Below are 16,780 nucleotides of genomic sequence, written 5' to 3'. Positions count from 1 at the left end.
CACAAAATTCACGGTTCGGTTCGATACTTTGGTGTCACGGTTCGATGTTTTTTCGATGCAAAAGATGTTCATGCCTTTTTAATTTGTCATTTATTAAAATTATAAATATATATTTTAACTCAAAAGTACAGTTTTTAAATTTACTGTTGCAGAAACAACAAAATAATTAAAAAAGATCTGATCAAGAAATCACTCATCTTTGGAAATGAGAGTTTATTACAAATGGCTCTTTCCAAAATAAAAGCTATACTATACGCTTCTTCTGGGCTATATTCTCAGCAGCATATTAAACATATCAGGTCCCCATAAGGAGAATCATGTGCTAACGGCTGTCTAAATGACTCGGGTAAAGTTTGTAGCATGCGTGCTTGTTGTTTTTGTCTGCTTCCACTTGTCTTTGCACTAGGATGATGTCGGCGCAAATGTGCAGTCAAATTCATTGTGTTCCCACTAGTGCTGTCAGCGTTAATCTCGTTAAAATGACATTAACGCCATAATGCGGCAAATCTCCATTAATGAGTTACCGCGGATCGCCCCGTGTGTGGGGCTGGATGGCGTCAACACGTTAACGAGCTAACGCACGCACTAGTTCCCACCAATGTAATTGAGCATTGCGTGGCACATCCGACATACTGTTTTACTTTTGTCCATGACGCGCTTACCATCAGGGTCATACTTCACATGAAAACCAAACTAGTTCCAAACGCCAGATCTGAATGAGGGTGGGGGAGGTTCAAATTCGGCTAGCGTTGAGGCAGTTGCCATGTTGCAACGAGCTTAGCTGTCTTGCTAGCTTGCGCTGTGCTCAGCGGATCTGCGCTCGACAGTGCAGCCTAGGAGGAGTAGTCGAACGCAGATTCACTGAGTTCTCAACACAGACAGCATCGTCAGAAGAAAAGTTGATAAAATAAAGAAAAAATTTTGTATTGTTCGATACATATGCGTACTGAACCGAAAGCACTGTATCGAACGGTTCAATACCGATACGAGTATTGTTGCACCCCTAGTATTTATATACAAAAAAATAAAATAAAAAGCATGTTTTAAGACACATTTAAACTGTATTGTCAAAAATTCATTTAAGACCACATAAAACAGAGTCCATGCCTCACCTTGCTATCTAGTCTGCTGATATCATCTTCAGACACCTCAGGAGACAGAACGCAGTAGAACTTGGGCTGGACATTGGAATCTAAAACAGTTGCATTTAATCAAAGATAAAATTCAATTTTCATATACTACAAACAGATTAAACTGAAATTTAGTTAAAAAAATATTTGGGTTTACCTGTCGAACAGTGTTTAGCCCAGTTCTCCTCCACCTCTTTGAATCCATAGTAAAGTGGGATGTTGCTGCGTTTTCCACCTTCCTGAACAGAACTTGCCCCAGTAGATGGTGGGGTAAGAAGGTTGTACTGCACCTATTTATAGCACACAGAGTAAACACTGTTATTGAGTCCCAAACACAATACTGTGTTATTAGAATGTTTAGCAAAAATTTACTAGGTATAGGACTTGGTATGTTTTATACTAAACTAGCCTTATATTACAATCATAATGACATCTTTATGTTACTCTGAACCCAGATTAATGCACTTGCAGGACGATATTTTACCTAATGAATGGAAATCAAATAACAAAGAAAAGAAAAAAGAAAAAGCTTTATTGTTCAATTTACCATATAAATAACAATTTGAAAGAAAGCATTAACCTGTTCAAAAAGATATAAAGGAGCCTTGGAGTAGTGGCGCAGCAGGTAGTCAAAAACCAGCAACAGGCGGGCCAAATTGAGGGGCACAGCTTTCAGCTGGGAGTCTCTGCTCTGTGCCACCTCTGTAATAGCCTGTGTGACTAAGGTGAGGACTGATCGACGACCACGCTCTGACAGATTGTGGAAAAGGAGCAGCAGCAGCTGGAGGTGTTCCACATTAAGGTCATCTTCGCCATGAATAGAACCCTGGATGGCGTGTTGCTTTAAGGTTCCCAAAAATCTGAGAAAGTACAGGCAGCAAAAGGGAAAAAAAAATCCAGATTAAAGAGAAATGTATGGAAGACTAAGCTAGACTACAACTGTGATGTTTTTGCAAACAATAATTCCATTGTTATTGACTACAATATTGGATATTTATACAAGTCGCCCCCATCAAGCCACCACCATTTTTTTTCATAAATGCCAACAACCATACTATCTAAGTTCGATTGCAGCGTCAAGGCATTTAAACAATTTGATCATAATAATAAATATTCAGATAAGAAAAACTGAATTTTTCTACCTTTCCCAAACTTTCATACACTCAGGAACATCCGGTTCTCCCTGCAGAGTAGCTTTGTGCTGCCATATGAGGAGAAGTCTGGAGAGCACTGATAATGATTGAGGGTGAATGTACAGAGGCCATGGACCCTCCGAAAAGGGTGCAACACCTAATTGCTGTAAAAGGGTGCTCTGCAAATAGTTAAGAGAAACAATATGAGAATTGAGATAATAAAAAAAAAATCAATTTTAAGTTTGTTGTAGAAAGTAGTTGTTAAAAGATTTTTTCATATAGTGGCAAAGAAACGAAAGCAAAGCAAAACCTCTTACCTGCAGTGCTGGGGAGGGAAGATCTGAGGTCACTAGGGTGTGGTTGAAGTGATACAGTGCTAAAGAAAAGACTTCATCTGAAGACCCTGTGGGGTAAAAGAAACAACAACGCATAACTATAGATGTTCACTGTTGTCAAAATACTCAAGTCTGCAGGGCTGCAAAGCAAATTATTATGAATTTAGGTAAATATTCTTATATTTGAATAACTGCAATTTTTTTTGTTTGTTTTGGGTTTTTTTTGTTAAGCATACCTTTGATATCCTTGTCCACATCTTTGATGATACTGGCAAGCGTAGCCATGTGTTGTTCTGTGAGAGACACACTCAGGTAGTTACGGATAAAGTTGTTTCTGGATTTTAGCATCGAGGTGGTGATGAAATTCAGAATACTGGATGCTAAGCTGAGGAACTGCAGAAACAAAGATTTGAGATGATACAATGTCATAAGCCCTATTAAAAAAGAAAAAAAAGAAGAAGTATTGTATGCATTGTAACAGCAACAATCTATATGTTGTCTTCACCAGTTCGGGATCTTTACGGCCAGCTAAAATGTTGCCGTTCTCGCTTGGATTTTGCTTGCTGGGGCTCTTCAGTCTGGGAGAAGTCTCCAAAGGTGGTGGAGGGGGAGGGGGTGGAGGAGCCACTTTGTCCTTGCTTGGTGAAATTGTCTCTTCAAACCAAAGCCCCAGGATAGGTTCACTGTCATCATCTGTAAAGAATAGTTAATTATTTACATAAACATCTTGAGGTAAAATGCTCACACATTCATGAAAGTATTTGTGATGTAGCAGTGGTGTCACCAATAAAAGGAAAACAAAGCTTCACAATAGTTCATGGCAACTACACTCACTGGACACTGGCCATCAGTTACCATTTGTTTAAACAAACTTCAACCGCTCACACGGTAGAACTTAAAACGCATTTCAGTATTACCCCGAGGTTGACTGCTTTAGGTTAACTTGAGTAACACTATCCTCTCCCCATGGCCAATTTGCTAGTGTGCTCGCAGTGTATTTATTGACCATTTGGTCCTTTTGTGGTGGTATAATGGCCTTCTTTTAACCACACTATGAGCCCCTGTGTACTTGGAATTGTCATGATCTTAAAAATATGCTGCCTGACAACAATGTCATGTTGTTTGCCAGTTGCTTTAAAACAAACAAACAAAACATTACTACCCTGCAAAGAAGCAGTAAAACGTGTAGCCAGGCATGAAAAAGTTATGTGGAATTATATGATGCCATGTCAATATGGACTAAAATTTTTAGCAAGTTGCTGTTTCCATGTCACAAACAATGAGGAAATTTTCAACTTATTACTAGCAAGACGTAACTAATAAAGTGGCCAGTGAGTGTACAACACAGTGAAGGTGGTGAACAAGATCCAAAGACTGCAGTAAGAAGCAAACAATAACCAGTTCCCTCTTGATGAATATCTACATAAGGATGTTACACAATTTATCTTCAAAGACATGCACTTTTCATTGCTGTCACTGAGAATACATGAACATATTAATTTGTATTGATTTATATTTTTATCTTTGTATAAGACAAGTGCAATCCAAAGTGGAAGTAAATCTGCTAGTAACAAAAGACATGCTGCAGTTTGTCAGCTACCATAGATGGTGGAGAGGAAAGCCACAATCATTCCTTTAAATTAATTTATATTATTATGAGCTCCAAGTTGTGCTGCATTAGAATTTTTACACATTTTATACATTCTTGTGTGTTTCTAGCAAAAATAAGAAACAATGCTAGAATTAGCTGAACATAAAGCACACGTTATTCTCAGATTGCTTAGAATCTGAATGTGCTGAACAGAGCGTGAGGATGCATTATTACACCTTCTGCAGAAAACACTGCTACAATCAACATGTCAGTCGGTCAAAAATATGATAAAATATAAAATGTGCACACTTCTCTTTAAATGTTTTGGTGCAAAAATATAAGACTGACTGTCACACAGCCTAGAACTACATAATACTGTACATTAATTTACAGTGATAGCTTGAAAAATTCATATTCTACCAAATAAAAATTCACAGTAAGAATTTAGAAAAAAAAAGCACCTATATAACAAACATTGAATTTAAATATGAGGGGAAAAAACTCATTTAAATCTTGTGTTTCTAATAGGTCGCCAACTCAAGCTCAACTGCTTCCCTCACCTGCTGAAAAATTGTTTCACAGGCATTTTGATTCTGTGTGCTCAGCCTGCAGTACGATACAGGAGTAATTTCTTTGAAAGCAGGTTTTTAAGACCTATTGATAATAGTTTCAGTCCAACGCTTTCAGCTTAACCACAAAGAAAGTTAGAGTCTCTATGGCTTCCTTACTCGCCATCTGATTTAACTCAGGTGACAGCTATGTTATTCCTTGTAGGATATGTAAACAGATGTGATCTGTTGATGACAAATGCAATCAATCTTCTTTTTTGAAGTGCACTGCTGTCAAGTTCGTGGCTCTTATTTATTGATACAGCATGCTTGTCAAGGACAAACCACAACTAACAGATGTCACAAGGTTCCACTAAGGTTCAGAATAGGCACGGCATTGCTCATAATAGTCCCCACTGGGTTTTCATTCCACTTTGTCAATGTGCGTTTAACGTCTTGATGCATTCTCAATCATCCAGGGAAGTAAATCTCCAAAAAGTTGATTCTGTTCATCTGGACGTAGCGTTTTGTGGGAGAAACGTTTCGTCACTCATCCAAGTGACTTCTTCAGAATAAATAAACAGGGTGCACCTTTAAGACCGATTGTCTGCATGATCAACTCGGTCACCTATAACATCTCCAAGTTTCTGGCTTCGATCCTCAACCCGCTGGTGGGCAGTTCTGAACACCACATCCAGAACACCCTGGATTTTGTTGAGAAGGTGAGAGATGTCATTATGGAGGCAGATGAAACCATGGTAAATGGCCTGTATTTGTATAGCGCTTTACTAGTCCCTAAGGACCCCAAAGCGCTTTACACATCCAGTCATCCACCCATTCACACACTGGTGATGGTAAGCTACACTGTAGCCACAGCCACAGCCACCCTCGCCTCAGCCACCCTCGCCTCAGCCACCCTCGCCTCAGCCACCCTCGCCTCTGTCAGTGCGCCCTGGGGCGCACTGACAGAGGCGAGGCTGCCGGACACTGGCGCCACCGGGCCCTCTGACCACCACCAGTAGGCAGGGTGGAGTGTCTTGCCCAAGGACACAACGGCCGAGACTGTCCAAGCCGAGGCTCGAACCGGCAACCTTCCGATTACAAGGCGAACTCCCAACTCTTGAGCCACGCCCTGCGACGTTACATCTCTCTTCACTTGCATCCCAGTCATGGAAGCATTGGAGGTAGTACGTAAGAGATTACTGGATGACTCCAACCTCAGGGCCAGGATCTCAGCATCGACCAAGTGTGTTTGCTTTTGGAACTGTGTCTTCATTCCACCTACTTAACATACAAGGGTCAATTCTACAGGCAGAAACATGGGAGTGCCATGGGCTCCCCAGTTTCACCCATCGTGGCCAATTTGTACATGGAAGAAGTGGAAAAGAGGGCTTTGCTATCCTACCCTGGAACATCACCAAGCCATTGGTTCAGATATGTGGATGACAACTGGGTGAAAATCAAATCTCAGGACATACCACATTTCACGGATCACATTAACTCGGTGGACCGACACATCAAATTCACCAGGGAGGATATGAAGAGTGGCAGGTTAGCCTTCATAGACTGTGAGATTTCCATCAGGAATGGGGGACATCTAAAAGCTGACGTTTACCGTAAACCTACACATACGGATCAGTATTTAAGGTTTGACTCTCATCATCCGCTGGAGCACAAACTGGGTGTCATTAGGACGCTACAACACAGAGCGAACACCATCCCCACAGACACAGCGGCCAGGGAGGCAGAAGAACATCACATCAAAAAGGCCCTGAGTAAATGTGGTTATCCCAGCTGGACGTTTGTCAAAGCTGGAAAGGCACCTAAAGAAAGCGCCAGTCGATCCAGGAGAGAAGGACAACCGCTGCCCAAGGGAAAACCTGTAGTGATCTCATATGTGTCAGCAGTATCGGAGCAGTTGAGACGCATTTTTTCTAAACACCGGGTCTCTGTGGCTTTCAAACCCCAAAACACGCTGCGCCAAAAACTGGTCCAGCCCAAGGATCGGGTCCCCCAACACAAACAGAGTAACATAGTGTACGCTGTTAAGTGCCAGGAGGATTGCCAGGATTTATACATCGGGGAAACCAAACAACCTCTGGCGAAGCGGATGGCACAACACAGAAGAGCTACCTCGTCAGGCCAGGACTCTGCAGTCTATTTACACCTATAGGCCAGTGGACACTCTTTCAATGATGAGGATGTACACATCCTGGACAGGGAGGAACGCTGGTTTGAGAGTGGAGTCAAGGAGGCCATTTACGTGAAAAGGGAAAGACCATCTCTGAATCGAGGAGGGGGCCTAAGGGTATATCTTACAATGCTGTGATTGCAGCCATTCCCCAACTGTCTGTGAATGGTACTCATGGCCATTAATCAGTGGTCTTTGATCAGTGGGTTTTGGTCAGTGGTTGTTGATCAATGGTTATGAGAATTTGCATAATTAAGATTAAGGAACTGACCTCCCAGCCCATTGTTCCTTCAGTGGGCTGGTTTCAGTCATTATGCAAATGCACTGTTTATAAGATTGGGGAAACCTGCAGTCAGCTGAGACTGAAGAAGTCACTTGGATGAGTGACGAAACGTTTCTCCCACAAAACGCTAGGTCCAGATGAACAGAATCAACTTTTTGGAGAATGTGCGTTTAAGTTAACAAAACAAATTACAAATTTGACCAGTCTCTCCTAGACCCTGCCTTGGAGGAAAAAATTAGTTCATGAATAGAATAAGACGCATTCATCTTTGTAAAACTCTTCTGCTTAGCTATGGAGGAAAAAAAAAAAAATTCCTAACAGAGCAGCATTGACCTGGCTGGTTTCAGTGAACACTAATAGGTGTCTGACACCAACCAGCTCTAGCTAGGAGACAAATTAATAGCACCAATCTAGAGAGATGGTACTGCCTGGTTTAGTTTACATGGGTGTACCATCTATATTAGCTCTGGATCCTTCCCCATAATGTTTTTAAATTTATAGCCACAAATTTCATTGATTCATTGTGCTCTGTGCACTTACCATGCACAAAACATTCATATTCTTTAAAAAGGTGATATCACTCAACTACACTGAAAGTTTTCAAATACAAAAACAAGACAACTTTAGTGTTTCAAAAGAATATCACAATAATTTGATATTCACATCTGCATGCAACATACAAAAATGAACTTTTCAGGTGACAGCAAGATGTAGCATTGTGTGTTTAAGCTCATTAAGCACAACTTGAATTTATTGTATTTAAGAATGATACCACTGCTTTGATGTGGGTCTTGATTATTTTTGCATCAAGAGTTTTTCACTTTTTTTTTTTTTTTTAAATAAGTTTTCTAACAATTTTATCCTCATTTGTGTTAAAATAGATTCAAGAGTCGGGGGTAAAATGGATTTTATCATTTTGTAGTATCACAGCCAATTTCAAAAATAATTTTATACCATACTGAAAATTGTTTAATTTTAATTTCAACCACGACCTGAAAAGTCATTAGGCCAGCAATAAATGTTATACTTTTAAAGCATTACTATTAGCAGCTATCTTATAACAAACTTCTTTCTTTGGAGTCGCTGTTGAAAAAGGAAAGAGGCAGAAACTGGAAGACAAAAGGATGATAAAGTAATAGAGGTAAAGCTCTTAAAATAAATCACTGAGAAATGTTTTATGACTTCTGTCAGTAACTGTTAGTGTAATTATTCAGATAATTAACTAGTTTTAATGAAAGCTTCAGTAGTTAATAGTTTAAATAATATCCCACATATCAACACCACTGGTATTATTCTTTAAAACAACAAGCCACAGATGAACCTCTTTGATAAAACAAGTTTAATTTAGTTCATATGAATTATAAGGCAGAGCAACTCTGATAACAGGGAGTATTTTGTCAAAGACTTCATCTGTGGCTTTATCATTTTCTAGGCCGTTAGGATCAAGGCTCAGAGTCTAAATTGTGAGACATACAATAACAAAAATGAATTTAGGACAGCGGACACCAAGTCTTTGACCTGAGGACAGAAAACTGCTAACCTGAGACACAAGCTGCACTTGTCTTCTCCTGTCTTCTCTCTGCTGAAATAGTAGACACTGTCAACTACACTGGTATTATTGTGATGGGCAAAATTTTTTTAAATCACATCACTGTGAGCGTATGTATGAGTTTACCCTTCGCACTGCTGTCATTACCTCACTGACTTAACCACTGACAGCACACTTGTTTCACTCCTTCAATTAAACCAATTTAAAAATGTTCCCAAATACTGAAAATACTGCATTTGTTATCTTATCCAGCTCAGCACTGACAGAAACTCAGATCAAATGGAAATGTGTAAAAATATATGTGACTTTACTTTCACCAATTGAATCCCCACTGTGATGCAGAGAAACCTGAAGCATACCTTGTAGGAATGAAACAACACTTCTTGGTCACTATGTTAAAACAGAATTGAGTCCTTAAATGGTGAGTTCATGTGTCTCCCCTTTACCTTTAAAGCTAGATGACAACATCTTTGTTTTTAATTGTCCATAAATGCAAGAAAGTTTGACCCTAAATTATCAATATATTTTAATAAATTGCATTTTTGTATATATTAATTGCAAAAGTAGAGTGCTTCATAATTACAATATAGATACATATGGTCATGCTAATGTAATCCCCTGTTTTTCAGTGGATTGTCTGTATTTTTTAAGTTGTTGCTTTTTTATTAATCAATCCAGGAGTAGCATAACAATGTCTGAATTGTTGAGAGTATCATCTGCATTCCTAAACCCAGGATTTAAGAAAAAACTGTCTGCAGCACACAGGGAGCAGTATGTCTCTTTATTTGCATAACTGAGCTGCTATGTAAATGCATACTTTATGTAACAAACAATTGTTTGAATCCAAAGAAAATAAATACCCTGGCTGCTGTCCTCCTCTGTACTGCTGAAATCATCCTCATAGTAGGTGTTTGAATCTGTAGAAGCACTGGCATCACTGCTGACTGAGCCCTTTCTCTGACGCTGGAGAACACAAGCCTAACAGCAGATAAATGAAATAAAAGTCAACGTTTAAAAGTTTGGTTGGGACACAGAAAGTTTCCAGGATTCACCCGAGAAGTCAGCTGCAGTATACCTACATTTGAAAATGGCTGGTTTCAATAAATAATCATCTAGACATCCACTAATTTTGTAAGGGATAAAAAAGGATAAACTACAAAGATAAAAATGAACCAGACAAAATCTGTTGCTTGTTTCTTTTGTATCACAATATCACAATTAATGTTCAAATCAATAAAACAGCATAACTGCAAATGCAAATTACAAATACAACTGACAGCACCTTTTTGTAGGAGGTGGAGAGAAGTGTGAAGAGCAGATTTGTCAAGGGAACAGAGTCAATGAGTCTTTGAACCCTCTGGCTGGAAGTGCTCTGTGCCATGATGTTGAGCTCAGCCGGTGGTCCATCACTTGCCCAACCCTTTAGATTTGGCAGAAGGGGGGAAACGGCTTTTAAGGAACACAAAATACTTTCAGTAATTACTGACGCATACTTGGATGCTTTTGAATTTTTTATTAATTGAATTCATTTCCTACCCTGAAAGGGTAACAAAGAATGAAAATGCTAAAAAAAAACCAAAAAAAAAAAAAAAAAAAAAAAAAAACCAAAACAAACCCAAACAAACAAACAAAAAATACAACAACTTTCAAATCTGTGCGTCTAATTTTAAATAAACATGCAATCTTGTAAAACAACAAGGAACTTATACTAAATATGAAGCCATGAAGATTTAACTGAGGTACAGTAATTTAAAAAAAAATTCTTTTGGTTCCTCAAACAAGAGATGAAGGCTTGAATGTAACTAGCTACATTAGTATTTAATTCAATTTTACAGTAGAGGGTTTAAACCTACAAACGATTGTGACATCTGAAACCAGCGATAGCGGTGGCAAGTACAGTATGGCTACAATGGCAGTTTTGTTTTAATGCAGCCACGTTTTTTTGTTGCTTCACTTACTCTGTGCAGAGCTTCAACCTGCAGATCCTGGAAAAGTGAAGTCAAAAGTTTGATTGCATGGTTGGCCAGGATAACAGACAAAACCCCAAAGCCTTGGTGTCTTGAGAGGGAAAACAAAAAAGATCAAAACAGAAAAAGGCAAAACATTAATGCACACAAATGACCTTTTATGCATAAGCATACCTACTGAACTAAAATTGTCTTTATTAAGATTTAAAAATACCCTTTGCCAGGACCAAGTTTAGGTGACCCTGCGCCATCCTTGGTGCGACTTGCAATATCACGGACACGCAAAGCAGCCAGGGGATCCTTCTCTTTTCCTTTATCTGCCAACGCTGTCGGGCTCAGGTTAAGAATCAGATACAGGCTGTTTAAGAGGCACCAGGCTCCAAGCAGTTGGAAGTTCTGATAATGCTGCAGAACAGAGAAGAGAGAATTTTAAAAATATCAGTCATAATACTTAACTTATAACTGACAGTCTAGGACTGTCAATTATAAATATATATTTATTCTTCTATTTGCGCAATATATCAATCAAAATTGGTACTCACCTCTCCTCCAGCTCTGCGAGAGTTGCTGATGGCTTGTCCGATCATTTCATAAATCTCCAGCTGTTGTGAAGACAAATATATGTCATCTTTTTAAATCTTGTTAAAATATACATGTTAGTAAGACAGTAATTAAAGACTTTTTAAAAGTGATTAGTTATAATACTTACACATTTCTGGACAATTGTGGCTGCATCATTTTCATAGTCCTCTTCTTTGGTACCAGTGGAGGCAGAGCGAAGTTGCAAGCCACTACCCACCTGTAGAATGGCCATGCAAGTGGCCACACTTACACCTAAACAAGTAAAAACGCATTGTAGATGGGTTTTTTTTTTTTCCTTAGTTTGGTTTTTGAATGTTATAGCAGCCTGAATCACATGGTATGTTTTATTTTAACCAAAAATGTAACCACCTACCAGCATAGAGACAGCTTAGAGCCAGCACAGTCATATCCAGTAGTCGTCCTGGTGTCAAGGGCTCCAGTACAGGCAAGGAAAGTGTGTCCAAAGCCATGGTCACATCTATCACCAGTGAGTGAAATCTATGTATTTTAAGTACAGGATAACAACTTAATGTTGGGGCCAGTGGTGAAATGGCCAGATGCCAAAATTAAACACAATTTCTTATTAGCCCAGTAGATTTAAAGAAGAAAAAAAAAAAAGAATACCCGTTGCGAACAGCAGTGGCATCAGCCACTGTGGCTGGCATGATAAAGAATGAGTTGGCTGATACAGCATCCTGGAAGCGGTTGATGTAGCGTAGAAAGTAGGGCAGGTTGAGGCACACTCGTAACAACTTCTCAGACCCACCTGGAAAAATTACATTAAATCAAAAATTTAATCAAATAATAACTCATTAAGTTTCATTTTAAATTAATTAATGGCAGGATTACTAAAGAAACTAAATTTTCATTGCAATTTGTAAAGGAAAAAGTGCTTTTACAAGGTTACGTATAATTTAGAGCTCAAGCGTGCTTTCAAGAGTGAAAAGTAAACAAGGGACCATCTGACATTTTGAATCAATAGGGGGGAAAAAATGTACATTTTCCACATGGATGTGTGGGGGAAAAAACAAACTCAATTCTGGATTACAGCCACTCACAGTGTATATATACACTCCTGTATGGAAAATCAATTATTGAAGTATATTCATCATAGTGTGACTTAATGGTGACATTTACTAAACAGATATTTTTCAAAAAAAAAAAAAAAAAAAAAAAACAACCCAAGATTTCTAGTCTCCCATCTTTCAACAGCTGCGATAAAACTTTTAAACCCTGACCTGTATATAGTAGTGTCAAAGGTCCAGTCTCTTGGAACAACTACTTACCTAGTTCCTGTAAGCTTGACACATTCTGGGACACAAAGGCATTTTTCATTTTGGTCTGAACAGCTTGATCTGTATTTTGTTCATCGCAATCACTTTCAGCCTGTAATTAACAAGAGATGCAATGATTACAAAAGATAATTTTCAACAATACAGTGACAGAATATTATTTTAAATGCAGCTAACAAAATTAATTTAAAAGGAAAGGGGAACAAAAGCAGAAGCTGCGTAACTTCTGCTAATAGCAATCGAGAGTAGCTGGGTCATTAATACTTGCCTGCATGTGTGCTGCTGATGGAGAGGCCAAGATGGTGGTAAGGTCAGGGTTAAAAACTGATGTCAGCTGATTAAAGAAGTTCATTTGTACTTCTTTTTGTCGAAGCTCTGGGTTCACAGCACTGGGTAACTCCTTCTGATCTTCCACTATTAAATGAAAAAAAAATGGCACAAGAGTTTCACCACATGTCAAGGCTGTTAATCAAAAGGGCCTCTGTGACAGCCCAGGCAGATAAATACTCACAGCTTCATTGAATAATTATAGTATATAGAAAACTAATAGACCAAAAATGTCCAAATCCTTCCAGTGAATGCAGTGAATTTCCAGTTTTGGCCATATAACTTATTCATGTTGTCTACCAGGACAGTGAAGCATTTTTCAGTTTTGTCCTTTATGGAGTCTTACCATCTGAAAGTGTCTTGACGGTTTGAGGCAACTTGGCAGATTTCATCATAGCAGTGAAAGTAATGATTTCTGTGCGATCTAGTCTGCTGCAGCCAGTGCACAGTCCCTTTATTAAAAGGATCAGGTGTTTCTAAAGAAAAACAATTTTTTTTTTATTTCAATACATAATTCCATACAAATAGAAAGCAGAAAACCACCAGAAAATGCAAATCAGTGATAACTAGAAATGACTACACTAATGTATTACAATTGACTACACCCACCCTGCTGACTGTCTCACTTACCTGTGAAACTGCACATGCCTCATCAGGGTTCTCCAAGCGCAGCAATGAGAATTCGATCAATACTTTGCACGCTGCAGCAACTGACAGCAATTGATTTCTTGGTACTGGGGAAACAAAGAAAAGAACAAAAATAACATCTAGCAACAAAACAGTTTTCACTGAAAGATTCTGGCTCATTGTCAGTGAGTGGCAGTAATTTGTCTATTACTCTTAGGAGAAAATGAAATACACATACTTTGTCCACATACTGTGGTGATGTAATGTGCTGAGAGTGCCACGAATGATGAGTAGAAAGGTTCATACTGCTTGTCGTGGTGAAGAATGTCTGATTCACTGCAAACAAAGGAAATATGACTTTTTACACAACATTTATAGTGGGTTGTTTTAGTTTGTTTGGGGGGAGGGGGTAGAGAATACAGATAGGACAGTGACACAGAGTGGATTTGATCTAACTCCTCCTCCTTTCCTCAACTAGTGTCTTAATTCTTCCATGCAAATAAGAGTAAGAGGTGCAAAGATGGGAGTTAAAGTGTTCACGGGACAATCTCATGTTCTGCTGTGTCACATTAAACAGATGGCAACTTCTCATGATGTACATCAAATCAACTGCCATACTAAATGTCCAAGTAACAATAAAGAAAACAGCTGCTGACTGCAGCCTTACTTTTAAAATATAGACAGAATCAGCTCCATCTGTTGCTATGGTGACATTACATTGTGAATTGTGAAATTGATTCCTCTGAGGCACTGCAATTATGTAAACTTTGCTTACCTACAGTTTGTCCAATGTGTTTGTGCAAGAATTCAGTCTTAAAAATTAATTCAACTTTTTAAAACAGACTTCTTATAATTATAATTTATTATCATCCATCCATTAACATTTCTTACACATTTTGTCAACACAACCCTTTAATAAAATAAAAGAATAAAATGGTTTAATGGTTATTAAATGGTTTATAATCTGGTTAAAAGTTAGCATCAAAATAATTACTGTTCTTCAGTATACACCACCTCAGTGACTTAACTAATTAACATTTCTGATACATCTCCCAGGAGCATTAGTTTGTCTCAGTTAAAAAAACTTTTTAAAAAAAAGAAGATAAATTTCATATATCAAACCACAATCAATTGCAATATATATGCAACAAATAGTCAATATTATCAATAATTAATTGAACCTTCACAAAAAACAATCATGACCTTCACAAAAAAGCATTAAAATAGTAAAATGAATGCTATTGCTAACATGCTATTGACAAGTTGCAATAGCATGGCCATTCTGGTATCTGTGCTAGAGTGTGCTACAGTGAGAACACAAAATTTATAAACCTATCACCCAGCTTTACCAAACTCAGTGTGGTCAAACTCGTGGTATGCCATTTAAGCTTTAGCAATTCAAGCCTACTTCTTCAATGTTGTCTTCACAGAATGAAATAGTTCTTTAGGACTTGAGATGTAAGGAAACAAGGTGTGTTTATGCTGTTGGTATTGGAACTGGCTTTTGGTGTGGTTGGAATTTTTTAAGTACTTTTACATAAGCACCTGGGGCCTCTAATAAGCAGGCTTGTTACAATTACATAACTGAAAGAAAGAAACATTTTATCCAATACTTACATAGATAATGGAGTCTTATTTTATTTTAATTTTTTTTATTATAGTAAACTGCACAATAGGATAATTCAACTACACAACACTACTTTCAATCCTCGTAATAGTTATGTTTGCATACAGCCTGTTGCACTGGAAAACGAAACCAACAGACATACTAGGAAGCTTTTTATTTCAGTGTACTAGCTTATGTTACGCCACAAACAGAGAATCAAGGGAAAACTACGGAATCAAATAAATCATTCAACAATACTTGCAAAGCACTAATATCACATATTCCTACTTTTATGAGAACATAAATAGGTGGGAATGTTGTAACGAGATAACAAGTTCATTCTGCACCAGCATCTTTGTGGTTAAGCAGAACCATTCAGCATTACCTAAAGTACAAGTCTTAGAAGCAATAACCCTAAATAACAATTTTACTAACAACAAGTTGACGGTAACCCACCATCACCTGATCAAAAATGAGTGGAGAGATAAGGTCCCCCGCCTACTTCCAGCCTAACCACAAGCAGATGACGTTAGGCAGACTGGCTATTTTTGCCACCCATATAATGCGTGATTTGGCTAATGACATGCCCAGATTACGCCTCATAATGCAAGTGTTGCTGAATTTAGCCCAATTAAGTCAGCTGACGTAGTCAAATATTACTCTGGCTGGGGCGTTTGAGGGTTAGCCAGTCCAGTTGGAAGGCCCCCCGAGTTAGCCTGTCGGCTAATGTTTGTGTTAGCTAGCTAATGATGAAGCAATTTTGTTAAAGCTTACACTGCGACACCGTTTAACGTTTGCACAGCGCTGACATTACGTTAAAGATAAATGTCCATCAGTCATAAGACGTGCGTTGTTTCAAACTCTGTAGTCAGCAGAAAGGAAACGCTAAATAGCATTTTGAGTAAGTTAGCTGTCATTAGCATATCAGCTAACGTCTGGAGCTGACTCCATGCCAGTGCAAGTTAAGCTTAAATAGCTTGCTAGCCGCTAACGTTAGCAAAATGGGTATCGTTTCCCATCCAACTATACTAACCAAGCTAGGGTTAGCAATTTAGCTAGCTAGCCTACGCCTAGGTGGACACAGGCAGTATTCAAGCAAATATGAACCTGCAATTTATTGACAATTAACCGGTTACCTGTTGATTATAGACCCAATAAGCTGAGGTAGCTCCTTCGTCTCAAAAGCAGTGTACGAAGCTGATAAAAGCGGCCGAACTGCCGCTGTCCATTCGTGTTCCCCATCTCCTCCGCTCGACGCCATCTTGAAATCCTAACAGAAAAAACTAGTTACTGGAAGAAGAAACTGTGGTGTAAGTAAATCTTGGGGGCGCTCTCACTCTGATACCAGCCCTGCCAACATTTCACTCGAAATGTTTACTGGTTTACTGTTTCTAAACCCATTTTAAATTATGTATAATAATATAGTTCCCATTTTACAGGAACGAATAAAGCGATGTTTTCCCCTTCATTCATTTGTGATATAATTACATATACAAGTAGTAAAACTTACATATTGGTTGTTTTGTTTTGTTTTGTTTTACCGCGTTTAACTTATCTTTTTATTGTTTTAATATTAACTTCATCAACAAACCAATAATCAAGTTTTTGACTTTATGTGA

General features: G+C 38.4%; 1 protein-coding gene across 13 annotated transcripts in view; it reads right to left on the bottom strand.

Annotated features, from left to right (window-relative positions):
• Positions 1 to 16,448, bottom strand: part of ubr4 (ubiquitin protein ligase E3 component n-recognin 4) — a 55,983-nt gene extending 39,535 nt beyond the window's left edge. For 9 of the 13 annotated variants that reach the window (XM_086278468.1, XM_086278472.1, XM_086278480.1 and 6 more), the window contains exons 1-22: positions 16,298 to 16,448; positions 13,794 to 13,891; positions 13,559 to 13,662; positions 13,275 to 13,404; positions 12,870 to 13,015; positions 12,596 to 12,695; positions 11,934 to 12,075; positions 11,683 to 11,807; positions 11,437 to 11,561; positions 11,270 to 11,329; positions 10,942 to 11,132; positions 10,719 to 10,818; positions 10,043 to 10,180; positions 9,621 to 9,738; positions 8,752 to 8,793; positions 3,104 to 3,291; positions 2,835 to 2,991; positions 2,581 to 2,666; positions 2,273 to 2,442; positions 1,711 to 1,990; positions 1,288 to 1,420; positions 1,113 to 1,192 (exon numbers count right to left, since the gene is read on the bottom strand). In XM_086278468.1, the coding sequence (XP_086134594.1) occupies positions 1,113 to 1,192; positions 1,288 to 1,420; positions 1,711 to 1,990; positions 2,273 to 2,442; positions 2,581 to 2,666; positions 2,835 to 2,991; positions 3,104 to 3,291; positions 8,752 to 8,793; positions 9,621 to 9,738; positions 10,043 to 10,180; positions 10,719 to 10,818; positions 10,942 to 11,132; positions 11,270 to 11,329; positions 11,437 to 11,561; positions 11,683 to 11,807; positions 11,934 to 12,075; positions 12,596 to 12,695; positions 12,870 to 13,015; positions 13,275 to 13,404; positions 13,559 to 13,662; positions 13,794 to 13,891; positions 16,298 to 16,422 (2,838 nt within the window). In that variant the 5' untranslated portion in view covers positions 16,423 to 16,448. The remainder of the gene's footprint in view (positions 1 to 1,112; positions 1,193 to 1,287; positions 1,421 to 1,710; positions 1,991 to 2,272; positions 2,443 to 2,580; positions 2,667 to 2,834; positions 2,992 to 3,103; positions 3,292 to 8,751; positions 8,794 to 9,620; positions 9,739 to 10,042; positions 10,181 to 10,718; positions 10,819 to 10,941; positions 11,133 to 11,269; positions 11,330 to 11,436; positions 11,562 to 11,682; positions 11,808 to 11,933; positions 12,076 to 12,595; positions 12,696 to 12,869; positions 13,016 to 13,274; positions 13,405 to 13,558; positions 13,663 to 13,793; positions 13,892 to 16,297) is intronic. The other 4 variants (XM_086278474.1, XM_086278479.1, XM_086278482.1 and 1 more) reach the window with 2 other exon arrangements.
• Positions 16,449 to 16,780: the final 332 nt, after the last annotated feature.

This window comes from Aulonocara sp. 'chitande type north' Nkhata Bay, linkage group LG20, assembly GCF_057382095.1.
Source record: "Aulonocara sp. 'chitande type north' Nkhata Bay isolate Kocher_YH1m ecotype deep benthic linkage group LG20, A_spYH_male_GT1.1, whole genome shotgun sequence".
Lineage (NCBI taxonomy): Eukaryota > Metazoa > Chordata > Actinopteri > Cichliformes > Cichlidae > Aulonocara > Aulonocara sp. 'chitande type north' Nkhata Bay.
Note: the sequence above shows the minus strand (reverse complement) of the source record. Positions and strands in the feature narration are given on the sequence as shown.